At 36.2% G+C, this 18388-nt stretch overlaps 1 protein-coding gene across 9 annotated transcripts; it reads right to left on the bottom strand.

Moving 5' to 3' along the window:
- Positions 1-15237: 15237 nt before the first annotated feature.
- Positions 15238-17932, bottom strand: LOC132609472 (uncharacterized). Of its 9 annotated transcripts, XR_009570859.1 has the most exons (5): positions 16969-17932; positions 16802-16861; positions 16641-16680; positions 16351-16422; positions 15238-15717 (listed from the first exon to the last, which is right to left on the bottom strand). XR_009570859.1 is itself a non-coding variant. In XM_060323453.1 (3 exons), exons 1-3 carry the CDS (start codon positions 16802-16804, stop codon positions 15616-15618), a joined length of 363 nt encoding a protein of 120 aa, XP_060179436.1. In that variant the 5' UTR covers positions 16805-16961; the 3' UTR covers positions 15238-15615. The 9 variants fall into 9 exon arrangements, 1 of the variants encoding a protein (XP_060179436.1); XR_009570856.1 differs by having other exon boundaries at positions 15238-16422; positions 16616-16680; positions 16969-17928; XR_009570855.1 differs by having other exon boundaries at positions 15238-16422; positions 16969-17923.
- Between the last annotated feature and the right edge of the window lie 456 nt (positions 17933-18388).

The raw sequence follows: 18388 nt of genomic DNA, 5'->3' as shown, positions 1-18388 counted from the left end.
ATTACAAAATACCATGTGCTTTTTAAAAGAGTTAAATTTGACCGGTTAGTTTGAGGGGTATATTTGAGCCAAAAACAAACCTTAAGGATATTTTTATACCTAAAAAGTGGAGGGAAGGTGTTACGCCTCGCATTTTCGGACGTCGAGTTTTGCCGAATGCAAGTTGTCCTAGTCTTGGGAAGTAGGAAAAAATTTTCGAGGTCATGAAGATAAATATGTTCATCTTGGGTATATAATGGAGTAAAACCATGTTTAGTAAGCCTTGGGAAGGTTTAAGACTCGTCGTATCATCGGAGTTAAGTTTCGGCAAAAGTTTGGCAAAATGTCACATTATGGCGCAACATGCTAGCAGCAAAGCACACTTTGTGGTAACGCAGTTGCTTAGCAAAGTGTGATAGTGAAATTTTGGTGATGATGCGAGACTTGTGACACAACATGCGTCAAGCAAAGCTCGCAGCATGTTGTGTCGGTCCAGAATTTTCTGGACCACTATAAATAGACCAAATTCGACCCAAAATCATATTTTCACCATTTTTGGACATAGAAACCTCTAGAAACTCTCTCAACAAGTCTCCTTATGAGTTAAAACCAAAATCAAGAGCAAATCCAAGAGAAATAAAAGATCAAACACCAAGAATCAAGAGACTCAAGTGTAAAGAGGCTCACTAGGGTTAGTGGAAGTCAAGAAATTCTTAGTATTGGAGTTGGGGGTTTTCTCAAGCAAAGTATCTTCATCCAAAGATCATTCCTACATAATCAAAGGTGAGTTTTACATCTAACTCATGTTATGCAAAGTATTGAGTAGTTGAAAGACTTGGATTAAAGAAGAAAGTTGAATTGAGCCATGATTTTTGGTATGAGATGAGTATGATCTTGTTATGAATAATGCTAATGACGTTGAGGAAATATTTTGGGAAGAATGAATATGTTGTTATATTTTAGTCATGGTTAGGGATGACTTTGAAAGTGAATTTGAGAAGTGAACAATGTTTAACTAGAGAAATCTATTGATTGTGATATTATGGGAGTTGCTATTGCTATTTGGGAGTTGTTTTATTACATGGAGAAAGTCGTTGAAACAAAGGAAATGCTGCCCAATTCTCTCTAGCTTTAGTTGAGCATGTTCATGTGATCGATTAACTAATGTTAATACGAACTCTCTTGAAGGTAGAAACGTGAGCATTGGAAGAGAACATTCCAGCGATAGAGTAGCTAAACGAAAAGGCATGTAAGGCTAGTCCCTTCTTTCTAAGGCATGACTCATATGGCATGAATCTTCTTATTCTTCCATGATCTTCCTAAATAACGAAAATTATGAGTCCATGACTATAAAGAGCTACATACGCACATGATAAAGAAAAGAGATACGCTACGAGCATGATAATAATGATGATGAGTTTAAGTATAGAGAATCCCAGAGTAATATATGATGTCCATGAGGTTAAGCGATCCTAAGTATGGTTCCATTGATGCTTTTCCTTGTGTGCACTCACCTTAAAATATCAGTCCCTCCAAGGTGAGATATGACGGTTATGGTTACTCTATAACGTAGTCGGGGGTTCACGACCTCATGTCACCCCGACATAGCCATGATTACCTTCAAGCTTTAATGTATAATTAATGATGAATGTATGATGATGTTAAGTTATGATAGGTTTATGTTGACTATATGACGATACGATTACACTGTGCCTAGTTGGCCGGGCATGTCACCGCGAAGGCGGGCTGCATACGATTCCATCGCGCCTAAAAGGCCGGGCATGTCACCGCTAAGGCGGGCTGCTATGTTTACACCGAGCCTAGAGGGCCGGGCATGACACCATTAGTGGGCGGCATGAGATGGTACCCCGGACGCGGGCTAATGATTATCACACCGTACCTATATGGTCGGGCAGCTTATATATATATATATATACATACATGACATGATGATGATTGTGAAGTAAGTTAGCATGCATCATTTCAGTCTTAAGTGACAGTCAGTTACAGATTGCTCTTCACTTGATATCTCCTTATTTCATTGATATGTCATTATTGTTTATGCCTTACCTACTCAGTACAATGCTCGTACTGATGTCCTTTTTCTTTGGACGCTGTGTTCATGCCCGCAGGTAGACCGGGAAGTGATCCAGACTCATAGGAGCTATCAGCTGACTTGAGAGCACTCCACTGTTCCGGAGGTGCCATTGACTTATTCTTTTGTGTATATACATGTATTTTGGGCACGATGGGGTCCTGTGCCGTCCATATGTCTAGTACTCTAGTAGAGGCTCGTAGATACGTATGTGTGGGTAGTATGGTCTCACGGTTTCTCCTTGTATGTAGTATATATATTATTTTGATAGCCGGAGGGCTTATGTATATAAGGTAAATGTGTTTCAAGTGAAAATGGTTTCCCTATGAATAGAAGCATGAGAATAATGAACGAACGCAGGATGAGTATAATGAATAATAGAATGAGCGATGCTCGGTGGTTAGCCCCGGGTACCCGTCATGGCCCCTAGTCGGGTCGTGACTGAAATGGTATTAGAGCAGTTCCGTCCTAGGGTGTGTCTACGAGCCGTGTCCGGTAGAGTCTTGTTTATGGGTGTGAAGCGTGCCACATTTGTAAACAGGAGGCTACAGGGCATTTAGGATGGTTACTCTTCTTTCATATCTAAGATCGTGCAATAGAGGCAAGCCATAGGAAATGAGATTCCTTATACTAACCCTTGATTTCAGTAGAAGAACGGTATCGACAGAAGAAGGTGAGTGATGATATTGGAAGTTACAGAGGTAAGTCACTACGTTGAGGCTATGTTATCAGAATATGTATTTATATGATAATGGATTGACTGTCATAGAGGTAAGTCAGTGTAAGCACAACAGAGGAATTGATTAAATGTATCTCTTGATGATACGTTTAGTTATAAGCTTGCGAACTAAACAAATTGAATGAATCAGTACAAAGGCAAGCAACGGTACGAAAGATGTATGTCAGGTAAGATAAGAATTTTGAGGTGTGATATATGAGGTAAGTATCAACATCTTTGTACTTTTACAAAAAATTGGGAGCCTTGTGTGGCTGAGATATGTCATATATATTAGCCCTGTGAGGCATTGTTGGTATTTGCTGCGTGCAGGTTTTGGATAGTGAGAAATATAGAGGAAACTCTGCCGAAATTTTCCTAGAATTTAAAGGAGATAGGATATAAGCTTGTAATCTGTCCCAACAGGAAAAGAGGTTATGTAACAAAAAAAAAAGTAATGGCAGGACGGGATTAAGTTAGGAGTATCATTGACAACTACAAGAGAGGAGTGAATATTGTTGAATTGATAGTAACGGTAATTATAAGATCGACATTGATACGGTAGAGATAAATGCTAGAGTAAATTAGGGAGACTAGTAGTACTAAAACGCGACATAGAAGAGAAAAGATAACTCCAATAGAGTGTGATACTGGGGTATTGATTGGATGGATAAGCACAAGTAAGACACGACAAGTCTATTAGAAAAATAGAGCAACAACATGATTGAGACAAGGGTAAGAAGTACGAAGGGTTATAATGAATGTGGATACCTGAGTAAGACAACTCATGTGGTGAGTGTAATAGGACTGATCAGGAAGAATAACAGATTAAGTATGCGTACTCCACGAGGATTATTCCATTTTATACGCAGGCTTGCGAATGAAATTAAGTAGTGGCACTCTATAAAGTTGATATGATCAGGATATAGTAAGAACGTAGCAAGGACCGTGATACAAGGTAAGTAAAGCATAACAAGGAAACGACTAAAGGTGTAGCATATTCTATACGGATAAGGAGTGAATGAAAGGGTGAAACCAATAAGCGAACCATGGGGGCAGTAGATAAGAAAGCTTATAAAGCCTTGATAAGGAAAGTCCAGCATAGAGGTTTCGCAATAACAAGAAATGATAGCAAGCAACTTGAAAAAAAAAAGAGCAATCAGAGGAAAGTGATATAGCTGTTACTTTGTGATTTGTCTAATCGAGACCATGAGTGATGCCTTCGGCTAGATGTAAAAGACCAAGACTACGGAGAAAAAAAATGTGTGGCCATGAGTTATGAGATTACCGTACGACGATAAAGCGATGAAGCAAGGCTATCATCAACGAAAAATACGATAAGATTATGATCGGTTTTGAAGTCGATGTTGAGTGCAACATGAGAGTAAAAGAGCATGAGGCATAAAGGGTATTAGTTGTGCATGAGACTTAGATCCCTGAAAAAAACGATGGCGGGTTCAAGGAAAAATGCATTTATGGTTACTATAAGTCAATTATGGGAAGAAAAGGGAAACACAACGCTATAAGTGAACTCCGTATCGAGAATGGGATAAGTGACATTACATGGATGGAACGGATAACCAACCTACCTCTATTTCGAGTATCCTTATAGGATAAAAGTCGCTAATTGGGGCGGGTGTAGAGATTGACTCATAACTAACGGGCGAGCTAAGTAAAACACATCCTTGTTTGGATTGCTATGTCGGTTGCATTACTTGATTACAAAACTGCAAGATGAGCATGTTAAGACTTCACACATGAATTGTTGTAGCTATAAATTATGGGAAATGGCATGAATATGATTCAGTGTAATAAGGGAATTGAGAAAAGAGATATATGAATTCAAGATTAGAAAATGAGGCAACGGATTTGAGAATGGTATAAGTAAAACCCTTAAAGGGGGGAAACGAGTAAGGACAATACTAGTGTAGAGATTGAAACGATGAACCCTAAGATGTGATAGATATAGACTCAAACACGAAAAAGTGAGAGTTATGCAGAAATAATTCTAATAGCTAGTAAATAAATGAATATGAATCAATCGGGTATCTGAGACTATACTGAAAATCATTCGTGGAGACCTTGAACAGCATGACATTAAGGGCAAATAGCTCAAGGAATATAGTAAAAGATAGCGATGCTATACTGGAATAGAGTCAAAGGAATTGATAGTACAGTCTTTTGTTACTGATGTTGTGATTTATGAGTGACAAATACGAAGGGACATAAAGTTTTCTATAGTAGAATACAAGATGTGATAATTAAGGGATAAACAAAGGAAAAAAAGAGTATGACGAAATAAGTTACAACAGATAAACAAGGGAGTTTTGGTATGTAGGAGCTACGTAAAATAGAACGAACCAAAGGAAGGGAAGTTTACGAATAAGGTTAGATGTTTATACATGAAACACACAAGAACGGTTATGTAACCTGCGAGTATTTACATGTCAAGAATGAAACCAGTTGGGTACTTAAAAAGAAGAGTGAGAGGCAAGCAAGAATAGTGTATTTGTGATACTCCGGGTCAGTTGAGGGAATATATGATAATGTTGAGTTGGAATTGTCGTTAAGGACAAATAGGACAATTACCCTGAATATGGTACAAGTGTATGTTATAAGTTTCCTACGATATCCCTGGAATGTGTTAGACTACTTGCAAACTCGATAGGATTAGTGGATAAGGGGTTCTTCCAGGAGAATATTACGCCTTGGAACTTTCATTTTGTATCATTATGGCCATAGCGAATTTCCACAGTTTACCAGAGGTTATGAAATTCTCGAAATTATGAGGCCTTTGATGAGTCGACGACGGACACCTAGGACAAGACACCTCGGATTGAATTTATCTAGACTCCACAGACGTGAATCGATACCATTATCATGGTCATATGGGAGGAAGGAAATGGAAGATATTTGTAAACCATGTGAGACCTATAAACATTATTGAGCAAGGAAAAGGATCGACGAGTTCGAGTATCAAAAAGGATCATATCAGGAAAGTCACTCACGTATATCTCTCAAAGGGAGGTTTTTGAGGAATCGAGAGAGTATTGGAATCGAGAGTCACTACTAAGAGGAAAACTCGTTTTCAACTATTCAAAGGGAATGTTGTAGATAGTGCATATCAGAGGATTAAAGAGATGACCCCAAGAAGGAGATACGTTGTGGACTATGCAACCCAAGTAAATAATGGAAGTAGACCTATAGGAATTAGAAAAGAGAACAGGAGGAACCAATATGCGATGGTAAACTTACCCAAGGGAAAGACAACTCCTATTCTAAAGTATTACTGGAAAGACAACCCCAAAACAAGAAAAAATCGACCAAAGCTTCAAAACGTAGATGGATATGGTAAGTTGCAGTCAAATATGGTGGTAGCTGGGATGACCACTTACCTCTTATTGAGTTTACACATGACAACAACTATCATTCCAGTATTCAGATGGCCCAGTATGAAGATCTATATGGAAGAAGGTGTAGATCCCCAATTGAGTGGTGTGAAGTTGGAGAGACACAGCTAATAGGCCCTGAGTTGATTCAACAAGCGGTGGAAAAGGCCAAGGTTACCCGAGATCAATTAGTGACAACCCAAAGTCGCCAGAAATCTTATGCGGACAACCGTCGGCGGGACTTAGAATTCCAAGTCGATGATTGGGTATTTCTGAAGGTATCACCCATGAAAGGTGCGATGAGATTCGGTAAGAAAGGAAAATTACATCCTCGATACATTGGACCTTATAAGATTGTCCGCAAGATAGGCCAAGTAGCATATGAATTGGACTCACCTTCAGAACTTGAAGCAGTCCATCCAGTTTTCCATGTATCAATGCTCCGTAAGTGTGTCGGAGATCCTACCAGAATTGTGCCGGTAGCGGATGTTCAAGTTATAGAAAATCTGGCTTTTGAAGAGGAACCCATTGCCATACTAGATAGGCAAGTACGAATTAGAAACAAAGAAGTAGCTTCAGTCAAGGTCTTATGGAAAAACAATAACCGAGAGGAAATGACTTGGGAAGCGGAAGAAAACATGAAGTCCAAGTACCCGTACTTATTTCAACCCCCGGTAGAGATCCAAGATGAGACATCCGTATTATCAGGTATGTAATGCTTTCTCTTTATGATGTTGTGGTCGTGTGTGTCCATTATTGTTGTCGTTGTTGTGGCACTGTGAGGCGTTATATATTTTGGGTTGTTGTGATAGGATGATAGTGGCATATTTACAGGGGAAACTCTGGCGAAATTTTTATAGGATTCCTAAGAGTCTAACATTCGAGGACGAATGTTTCCAAGGGGGGAAGGATGTTACGCCTCGCATTTTCGTACGTCGAGTTTTGTCGAATGCTAGTTGTCCTAGTCTTGGGAAGTAGGACAAATTTTTTGAGGTCATGAGGATAAATATGTTCATCTTGGGTATATAATGGAGTAAAACCATGTTTAGTAAGCCTTGGGAAGGTTTAAGACTCGTCGTATCATCGGAGTTAAGTTTCGGCGAAAGTTTGGCAAAATGTCACATTATAGCGCAATATATGGCGCAACATGCTAGCAGCAAAGCACGCTTTGCGGTAACGCAGTTGCTTAGCAAAGTGTGACAGTGAAATTTTGGTGATGTTGCGAGACTTGCGACACAACATGCGTCTAGCAAAGCACGCTTTGCGTCTAGCAAAGCTCGCAGCATGTTGTGTCGGTCCAGAATTTTCTGGACCACTATAAATAGACCAAATTTGACCCAAAATCATATTTTCACCATTTTTGGACATAGAAACCTCTAGAAACTCTCTCAACAAGTCTCCTTATGAGTTAAGACCAAAATCAAGAGCAAATCCAAGAGAAATAAAAGATCAAACACTAAGAATCAAGAGACTCAAGTGCAAAGAGGCTCACTAGGGTTAGTGGAAGTCAAGAAATTCTTGGTATTGGAGTTGGGGGTTTTTCTCAAGCAAAGTATCTTCATCCAAAGATCATTCCTACATAATCAAAGGTGAGTTTTACATCTAGCTCATGTTATCAAAGTATTGAGTAGTTGAAAGACTTGGATTAGAGAAGAAAGTTGAATTGAGCCATGACTTTTTGTATGAGATGAGTATGATCTTGTTATGAATGATGCTAATGACGTTGAGGAAATATTATGGGAAGAATGAATATGTTGTTATATTGTAGTCATGGTTACGAATGACTTTGAAAGTGAATTTGAGAAGTGAACAATGTTTAACTAGAGAAATCTATTGATTGTGATATTATGGGAGTTGCTATTGCTATTTGGGAGTTGTTTTATTGCATGGAGAAAGTCGTTGAAACAAAGGAAATGCTGCCCAATTCTCTCTAACTTTAGTTGAGCATGTTCATGTGATCGATTAGCTAATGTTAATACGAACTCTCTTGAAGGTAGAAACGTGAGCATTGGAAGAGAACATTCAAGCGATAAAGTAGCTAAACGAAAAGGTATGTAAGGCTAGTCCCTTCTTTATAAGGCATGACTCCTATGGCATGAATCTTCTTATTCTTCCATGATCTTCCTAAATAACGAAAATTATGAGTCCATGACTATAAAGAGCTACATACGCACATGATAAAGAAAAGAGATACGATACGAGCATGATAATAATGATGATGAGTTTAAATATAGAGAATCCCAGAGTAATATATGATGTCCATGAGGTTAAGTGATCCTAAGTATGGTTCCATTGATTTTTTTCCTTGTGTGCACTCACCTTAAAATATTAGTCCCTCCAAGGTGAGATATGACGGTTATGATTAATCCATAACGTAGTCAGGGGTTCACGACCTCGTGTCACCCCGACATAGCCATGGTTACCTCCAAGGTTTAATGTATAATTAATGATGAATGTATGATGATGTTAAGTTATGATAAGTTTATGTTGACTATATGACGATACGATTACATGGTGCCTAGTTGGCTGGGCATGTCACCGCGAAGGCGGGCTGCATACAATTCCACCGTGCCTAAAAGTCCGGGCATGTCACCGCTAAGGCGGGCTGCTATGTTTACACCGAGCCTAAAGGGCCGGGCATGACACCACTAGTGGGCGGCATGAGATGGTACCCCGGACGCGGGAGGCCCGGACGCGGGCTAATGATTATCACACCTTACCTATATGGTCGGGCAGCTTATATATATATATATATACATACATAACATGATGATGATTATGAAGTAAGTTAGCATGCATTATTTCAGTCTTTAGTGACAGTCAGTTACAGATTGCTCTTCACTTGATATCTCCTTATTTCATTGATATGTCATTATTATTTATGCCTTACATACTCAGTAAAATGCTCGTACTGACGTCCTTTTTCTTTGGACGCTGTGTTCATGCTCACAGGTAGACCGGGAAGTGATCCAGACTCATAGGAGCTATCAACTGACTTGAGAGCACTCCATTGTTCCGGAGGTGCCATTGACTTATTCTTTTGTGTATATACATGTATTTTGGGCACGACAGGGTCTTGTGCCGTCCATATGTCTAGTACTTTAGTAGAGGCTCGTAGATACGTATGTGTGGGTAGTATGGTCTCACGGTTTCTCCTCGTATGTATATATATTATTTTGATAGCCGGAGGGCTTATGTATATAAGGTAAATGTGTTTCAAGTGAAAATGGTTTCCCTATGAATAGAAGCATGAGAATAATGAATGAACGCAGGATGAGTATAATGAATAATAGAATGAGCGGTGCTCGGTGGTTAGCCCCGGGTACCCGTCATGGCCCCTAGTCGGGTCGTGACAGAAGGGTATTTTTAGACCCAAAGGTGGAAGAAGGGTATTTATGAGCCTTTTTCAATAGGTTAGGGGTATTTATGAGCTTTTTCAGTAAGAATTTAAATAAAAACCTATAAATACCTAGGTTAAAAAAATAAATCTTATATAAGATATAAAGGTATTACGTAGATGGAGGATTGAAGATTGCAAGGGTAAAATAGACATTGCAAAGGATAAAGGGGGGAGAATGTCTATTGTTCATAGTTGAGGGGGCAGTTTGATTTTTAAAGCAAAGTTGGAATTTTCACCCCTCTTTTTATATTATATAAAATTTATTTTTTAGCCTAGGTATTTAATTTTTTTTTATTTAAGTTCATATTATAAGTAGAATAATCCTTTTATGAATTTATCACAAAATCTAATGTTATTTTTATGATTGATATTTTATTATTACATGCATGTGTGTGTGTGTATGTATATTAAAGTTTCAGTTCTCTCTTATTCTCTATTGTCAACAGTGTTTTTAGAGGCATTTTTGGGGCCAGTCCCGGAGCGGGACGTACCAAAAACGCTCCGGGGCGCAAATGAAAGGCGTAGATACACAGGGCGTACACCCTAGAATTTGGGGCGTTAGTCCCGGGCGCAAAAGCATAAGTCCCTGGCGTTAAGTTTGATTTTTATTATTTTAAAAGTATTTTTTTATAAATTATGATTTTTATTATTGGTATAATAATATTTATACTTTATGTTATTATGTTGTAGTGATTCTTACTAAAATTATATATATATATATATATATATATATATATATATATATATATATATATATATATATATATATATATAAAACAACTCTCGTATAAAATAACATTGCCATAAATAATTTCTTTTAGATGATTATGCTTGAAATTCATATGATAGAGATTTCATAACACTATTTTCTTGAAGCAACGTTATCCATTTTTTGTCATTGCACTTACACTTTTTCCCTTCTCTGTCTATGAATATATAATAAAAGTCAGTGCAAATATTAGTTGACTTCGTGAAGGACTAATATCATCTTTTGTGTTTACCTTTCTCAAATAATTTTTATAACAACTCCTTTTATATTATTGGTGATTTATTTGAATTTATTTGCAGAATTTTAATGAAAACTTTACTTTTGCTTATTTTTTAGTAATAAAATTATAAAAGTGAAGATACATGAGATATACGCCCCGTAAATCCATGGGACTTACACCCTGTGTCTCGGGCCTTACGCTTCGTCCTGTGCTGAAACTCTCTCCTTGATTTTAAATTTTCCTTATGCACAACAGTATTTCACTGCATATTCTCTAAGGTGTTGATATTTTCTTCAGAACTAAATTTATTACTGCAAGCAGCACTTCACCAGCTGGTGCTAAAATATTCACACGTTTACGGTGACTCTTGGAAGATGGAAATGTACAAAGTGTCAGAGCCATTAACTTGATTATCATGATAAACAATAGCTAGCAAGCTAAAAGAATAATCAAATTGATTCACTTATTCATTTATCCTCAGGAAAAAGTTCTCATGTTTAGCTTTCACCAAGATAAATTCGTGTATTAAGTGAGTCATGAATGTGGACGGCTTCGACAAGAACAGGGTAACTAGGTTGTCCGTAAAGTATGAGCGAGTAAATGATATTTTTGGATAACTACGGGGTGTAACTATGTATTTTCCCTCAAATGTATTACTATCTTATCAAAGGTGTCAACTAATTAATTACTATTTAAATCATGTGAACTGAATATAGCAAAAATATTTAAGAGATTTGGCATTACTACTTTTCATTATTTAAATGGTTTTTTTTTTGTCATTCAAATATGTTACTAGTCGATTATATTAGATCCAAATTTTATCTTATATGGCACAATATTGGAAAATCGAAAAACCAAATAGAAAAAAATCAAACAAAGAATAAGAAAAACCGAACCAAACCAAGTTTATAAGAAACAATTACAGGTTGTATAAAATTTTGATTTTGACTAATATTTAGAATTTTGAAATAACTAAACTATCAGACTTTTAAATTTGTATTCGTATGGACTTACAATTCCAATTCAGAGCTAATGAAAAGTCCAACTTGGAGTCTAAATCAAAAACAAAAAGACACACCAATTGACAATTCTTGACCTGAATATTAGGGGCTAAAGTTTAATGTTGCTTGGTATTAACGAGATATATTTTTAGGTAAGTCTCTATTTCAATGCCATAGAAAACCCACAGAGCAGTGTATCATCGATTTAATTTGATGCAAACTCTAAAAGTGGATAAATTTAGAATCCCAAATATTTGTTTTGTTGGTAGATTCAGTTGGCGGAGCCACGACTTTTGAGAAGGGAATTCAAGAAGGTAAAAAGAATGTCTTTAGCGAGTTTCGGACCCACAACATTGGCAAAACATTCAGCCTGTCGATCGCTAAATTGAAGCTCATATTGTGTTAAAAGGATTCAAAACTTAATATTTGTACATATATAATAAAATTGACCTTAAAGATACAGTGTCATTTTTCGACAAAGGGGGCTCAGTTGACCCCCTTGCATTGTAGTTCCGCTCGGAGTAGATTCCTATTGAAACTTTAAAATTTTAAGAGCTAATTATAAAAAACATTAAGCAATAAAAATCAATTGTTACAAAGTTCGTAAGTGCGTAAAATGCAAGCTAAAGGGATTTTGAAATTTATGTTGTCTTAATTCAAAGATCAATTTCAAGCAGATTTAGGGACTAATAACAATTATAATACAAGGATCAAAATTAAAATAAAGATATAACACAAGGACTTAAATTACCTTTTATTTTATTTTAGGGAACCGTTTATTAGACTATATACTTTGTACATATTCAATAATATGAAATTTGAAATTTATTACTTTCAGTAGGTATTTCTCGTGCAACGCACGAACAGATAAACTAGTTATTATTATTATTATACTAAAAAAGTGGAACCTCCTAAGTTAAAAGTTAAATTACGAAAAAGCCCATAAAAAATTGTGTGACGCTTTTACCCTTCACTTGAATGCTATTCATACAGTAATAATTTTGTACAAATACCATTAAAGAAACAACAAAGTGAATGTATAGTAACAATTTAAAAGACGAATCACATGGAAGCTGTTTCGATTTAAGAATTTGAAAGAATCAAATTTGACGTTAGATTGTATATGTGGGAACATGGTTTGTAAAGTTTAATGCCATTTAGTACAACTTATTCAATTCTTTTAGAATATTTCCATCTTCCACTACTTATTGCAACCGCTCATCGATACGATGTCGGAGTAGAGAATTATGAACGTTACAATTTAGGCGGGCAGAGCAGGGCGCGCTGCTACAGTGCCACCGACTTTGACACCCCATATAAGGGTTAAAACCCCATTTTTTCTCCATAATAATTCCCCCAAATGTTCTAGAGAGATCAGCCACCATATGAGAGCATGCACACAACATAAAAGTGAGGATTTCAAGTGACGGAGTATTAATCGAGATTCGGGTAACGTGTAGTAGCGATTATAGTTTTGTCTTGCGTTGGAATTGGCTTGGATTCAAAGTAAATATTGAAGATATTGCTGCTCTAGCAAGAATAAGGTATGAATCTCTCCTTATTAATATTAATTTCAGTTTATTTACGGAGATAAAGTTATTAAATAGTCGTATAACAAGTAGGATAGTTGAGAAACTTGGAAAACATCGTGTGGGATATTTTATGGAGCCTATTGGTGTTGATAATGTTGTTGTGATGTTGGTATTGTTGTTGTTGTTGTTGGTCATCGGATTGTGATTTCGGGCTAGGCATATAAACAGGGGAGATGCTGCCCGAATTAATTTCGGCAGATTCTAAATGGATTTAAATTGAAGGCTTAAGATAAGCATGTGACAATGAGCCTAACAATAGCATGAATGGTTTACATGTAGATTTACGAGCTTGGAAGGATAAACGTTGAATAGTTAAGGAAACCAAAAGGTATGTTAAGGCTATTCCTCTTTCTTTTAAAGGCATGATTCTTTTGCTACCAACCCATGCATGAATTCCATAAAAATCCTCATTTCCAAGAATGTTAGAGATTCATGACTCTTAAAGTTTTTTTTTTTTTTGTGATGCTAAAGATGAATAATCTTTTTTATGATAACCATGACGGTGATTATGAGGGATTTATTTATCAAAGCTCCAAGGCACACGGATTTCATGTTATTTTGAGATGATTTTATTCATAGAGATTTCCAAGTACATGAGCTTTATATTATTATGAGGTGATTGAGCTTACTTTGCAATTTCTTAATTTCCTTCATTGTTGGTAATCTCACCTTATGACCCTTGTTCCTTCAAGGTGGGATAAATGATGATGATTGATCCATAATATAATCGGAGGCTACCGACCTTTCTCCACTCCGATATAGTTGTGACTTTTGATTGAGCTCTCACGCATGCTTTATATATATATATATGTATGTATGTATTTTCTCACACCGTGCCGTGTAATAGTCGGTCGGGCATGGCACGTAGATGTGCACAACACTGCAGTGGGCATGTCATGATATTGCCCCGGACGCGGGAGGCCCAGACGCGGGCTAATGATGATAACACCGAGTCTTAATGGCCGGGCATGATACTATATATATATATATGACACCGAGCCTTAATGGCCGGGCATGATACTATATATATATATATATGACATCGAGCCTGAATGGCCGGGCATGGTACTATATATATGTAAAAAAAAATTATTTTTTTTAAAAAGCTAATCATGCATGACACTGCCTTATGAGGCATCCAGATATGCAGGTTATCTCTCATATTCCATGCTACCTTTCATATCTCTATTATATTGTTATTAATGCCTTACATACTCAGTACATTATTCGTACTGACATCCCTTCTTGTGGACGCTGCGCTCATGCCTGCAGGTAGGTAGGGAGACAGATCAGACCCGTAGGTGTTCTATCAGCGAATTCTCAGGAGCACTCCACTTATTTCGGAGTTGCAGTCTATTTGGTATTGTTCTTATGATCATTTGTATTCTATGTAGAGGCTCGTAGACGTGTGTGTATAGTTAGATGTTTTATAGCTCCACCGGTTCATATTGTTGTATAATATATTGGTGACCTTGTCGACCTTATTTTGAGCTCTTGATACTTTACTGTTAGCCTTGCCGGCTTTATGATATACGTTATGTTGTGACGACCTTGTCGGTCCGCATATGAATATATGTGCTGAATGATCGGATATTCCTATGTTGGGCCTTTTCTGCGTGCAGGTGTTCTTTGAGTTATGATTTATAATGTTTAAAGTAACGGATAAGTCAGGTGGTTCCCGGCTTACGGGTCGGAGCCCGTCATACTCCTGGTAGGGGTGTGACATCCGGTCTCAGTCAAATCGTTGCATTAGTTCTCAAAGTAGTCATAAAGGAAAAACCGGATTGCTTACCCTCAGTAACCGCAATGAGTTCTTCAACAAATTCTTAGTAACCGCAATGAGTTCTTCAACAAATTCAATATATCATAACTTCAAAATATCTAAAGCCATATTCAGCAATGATTTTAGAAGGAAAATGCTAGTAAACATAAATGACACCAATCACACGGAGTTTCAACAAAGAACTACACTTGAACAATTAGAATACCTTTTCTTAACGAAAAGCAAGTACAGAATTAAAACAGAAAATAAAAGAAAGGGGATAGAGAGATAATAAGAAAAAGGGACCACACATCATGAGCATACAAAATGTCAACTTATTATACCCGAATGAACAAAAAGTCCAACAATAGAAATGAGATTCATCCTGCAGTATTGAAGCTATATAAAAGAAAATAAACCTGACCTATTCTGTTGGTATCAAATTACTGAACATTTATTTCAGATAAACTATAAATGTATAGAGTTACCTACAATTGCATTTCGAATGACTTGATAGCATAAATTTTTTTCCACCATTTATGTATAGAATGTAAAATGTAAGCTTTATCCGGAATAGTAACAGGCGAATGTCATTCAACCATGCCTGCATGTTTATAGCAACCCATACAATATAATCAAGATTGGTGCAGGGAAATATTAATAAGGATAAAGGGATACACACTCTGTAAATTCTTAATTTTGCTGAAAGGTTCCATTCTCTTGAGATTTTGCAATATCATCAGTGGCATAAATCTGGTCATGTGATGATTCCAGTATCATAGAGTTACAATAATCCTGAGAGTATTAAGCATATTAGTTGAAACTGGTACGCCTGAGAGTAGCAAGCAGATTAGTTCAAATATATGCAGATGGTTCCAGGCAAGCACATTAGTGCATATATAATTATTTCATAGGAAAGGTGGAGTACTTACAGATGCTGAAAGTTCAACCTGCAACTCAACAGTAGTCAAGAAGTTTTAACAAACAAATACAACAAAAGACAAACAAACACCTTATTTTAGTACCATTATATCTATGCCGCAAAAGTTAGATGAGCATTCAGTATGTAAATCTAGTCGAGAGTAATTAAATCTCACAAAGTAGACGACAGCATAACAAAAATATGTAGACTTGCTAATAGGAAAGCTATTACATAGAGATAAAGGAAAACACACATCACAAACAATAAGAAAATTTTTGGTGGAAAAAAAACTTACAGCTATGAGCAGTGAGTAAAAGTACAAAATCACAAGCAATTTTAAAATAAAAATCTGTAGAAGTGTACTTTGGCAGCAGGTAAGAGATCGCAGCTTCAATTTTCTTCTCACTTTAGTTTGAAGAGTTCTTCACTATTCAAAATAAACTTGAAACATCAAACAGGAAATTAATCAAATGTTAGTCTAGGCATCCATAATTATTTGTACCCACCTGGGCATATTCCATGAAGATTATACAGAAGAACTGAGATTCGATCCTCAAAAGAAACAATTTTTTCACCCACTGCAGGAAAAAGATAGAAAATTAAAGCCTGAAACAAACAAAATAGGGCTCGGGATAAAATTCAAATCATGAAACAAAAGGACAACATGGAAATCAAAATAATACTTTCTATAATAATGGAGTAATAATTATCATTATTACAAAAGATGAAGAAGAAGGCAAAAATGGAAAGGGACGGCGGAACTAAAAGGACCATTTTCGGAAAGCTTCTAAACAACCTTCGCCGTTTTCTTCGTCGGAAGATTTCTCCGTTCCGACCTGAGAAATTAGATTTTGAAACAAAAGAACAACATGAAAAACAAAATAGTAACAATAATAAAGAGATAAGAAAAAAAAAAAGAAGGGAAAAATAGAAACGGATAGCAGCAACTAAAACCACCATTTTCAGAAAGCTTCTTCACAGCCTTCGTCTTCCTCTCTGTCAGGAGATTTCTTCAAACTGAAAAATCAAAATTTGAAACAAAAGTACAACAAAAACAAAATAATAATAATTATAAAAGATGAAGAAGAAGGCAAATAGAAACGGATGGCGGCAAAAAAACACACCATTTTCGGAAAGCTTCTTCACAGCATTTGCCTTCTTCTCCATCGGGTTCTTCCCGCAATAATAGAAATCTTGAAATGGATGTCTTAGGCTTATTTGAATGGTTTCCCTGATTCCCTCTACGTTTCTTTTCATGGTTTCTCTTGATTGTTCAATCTGAAAAGTCATTCTTGGAACGGACGTCTATGTGTTTTGAAACTGTTCCTTTCTATCTTTCCTCATTTATTATACAGCTATAATTAAAATCTTAGTTTTTAGGTTTAAGCCTTTAAATATATATATTGTATTAAAATGAGAGAAAAGCTTCAAAAATCTGCGAAAAGAGATAAATGAAATCCCTGGATTCTCAGACGTGCTACGTCAGACTCCTATTTCCTTGCTTTAAATAATTATATAGATATAGATTTGATCGCTCATAAAAAAATAATTAAAATAATATTATGCATAAAATAATATTATATGTTAAAAAGAATATATTTAGTGGTTATTATTTTGATGGGCGACTATACGACGTAAAATTTCTTAATATTTCTTATCTTCCTTTACTTTTTTTTTTTTCATTGGGCAAGAGTAAGGGGCAGTGGCGTATCTAGCTAGCCTTATAAGTGAGGTTCAATTGAAGCCTTAACTTTCGAGGCGAAAACATATTTATGTGTAAAAAAAAATTAAAATTATAATATATATAATAGGTATGAATTCACCACACGAAACAAAAACACAGAAACAGTAAAAAAAAAAAAAGTACCACTTTTAATATATAATAGATTCAATATTAAAAATATTAAAATTTAAATCACAAAATATAAATCTTGGGATCTGCCTTTGATAAGGGGTTAATGAGAATGAAACTCGCGCACTATTACGTGGCAGACTCTCATCGATATCATAAAAAGTCTGTTTTGATTTAGTTGATTAAAAATAGTTTGATAAATATTAAGTGTCTTCAAAAAGACCTCGAAAAAAGTAGCTGAAAAACTCAGTCCAAGAACAGTAAGGGCTTCTCTTCTTGTGAACAAAGAAGACAATGGACTAATTGTCTCTTCGAGTTTGATAACTTGTGGGATTGGCTTAGTTGTTGTTTGAGAATTCTTTGAATAGATAAGAGACGATGCACAAGTGCGTGGGTTTTAGCCAAGTTTTTTATTATGTACCTCTTTGATATTTCCCTCTTCCGATCCCTTTTTTTAAAAAATATAAAATTTCTCCGTTACATAGGCAGGGGCGGAGTCAGGTTTGGGCAGTGGGGTGAGCCCCATGTAAAATTACACTATATATAAAAGGTTAAAATTATTTTTATGTATATAGGTGATGTGTATGCTAGGTAATGATTTCTCTATCATTTGCTATGTCTGCTTTACTGCTGTATTTTGTCTTTTTAAAACTGCTTTGATATGTGTTACTTGAAACGAGGGACTTTCCGAA

The sequence above is a fragment of the Lycium barbarum genome, chromosome 9 (assembly GCF_019175385.1).
Source record: "Lycium barbarum isolate Lr01 chromosome 9, ASM1917538v2, whole genome shotgun sequence".
Lineage (NCBI taxonomy): Eukaryota > Viridiplantae > Streptophyta > Magnoliopsida > Solanales > Solanaceae > Lycium > Lycium barbarum.
Note: the sequence above shows the minus strand (reverse complement) of the source record. Positions and strands in the feature narration are given on the sequence as shown.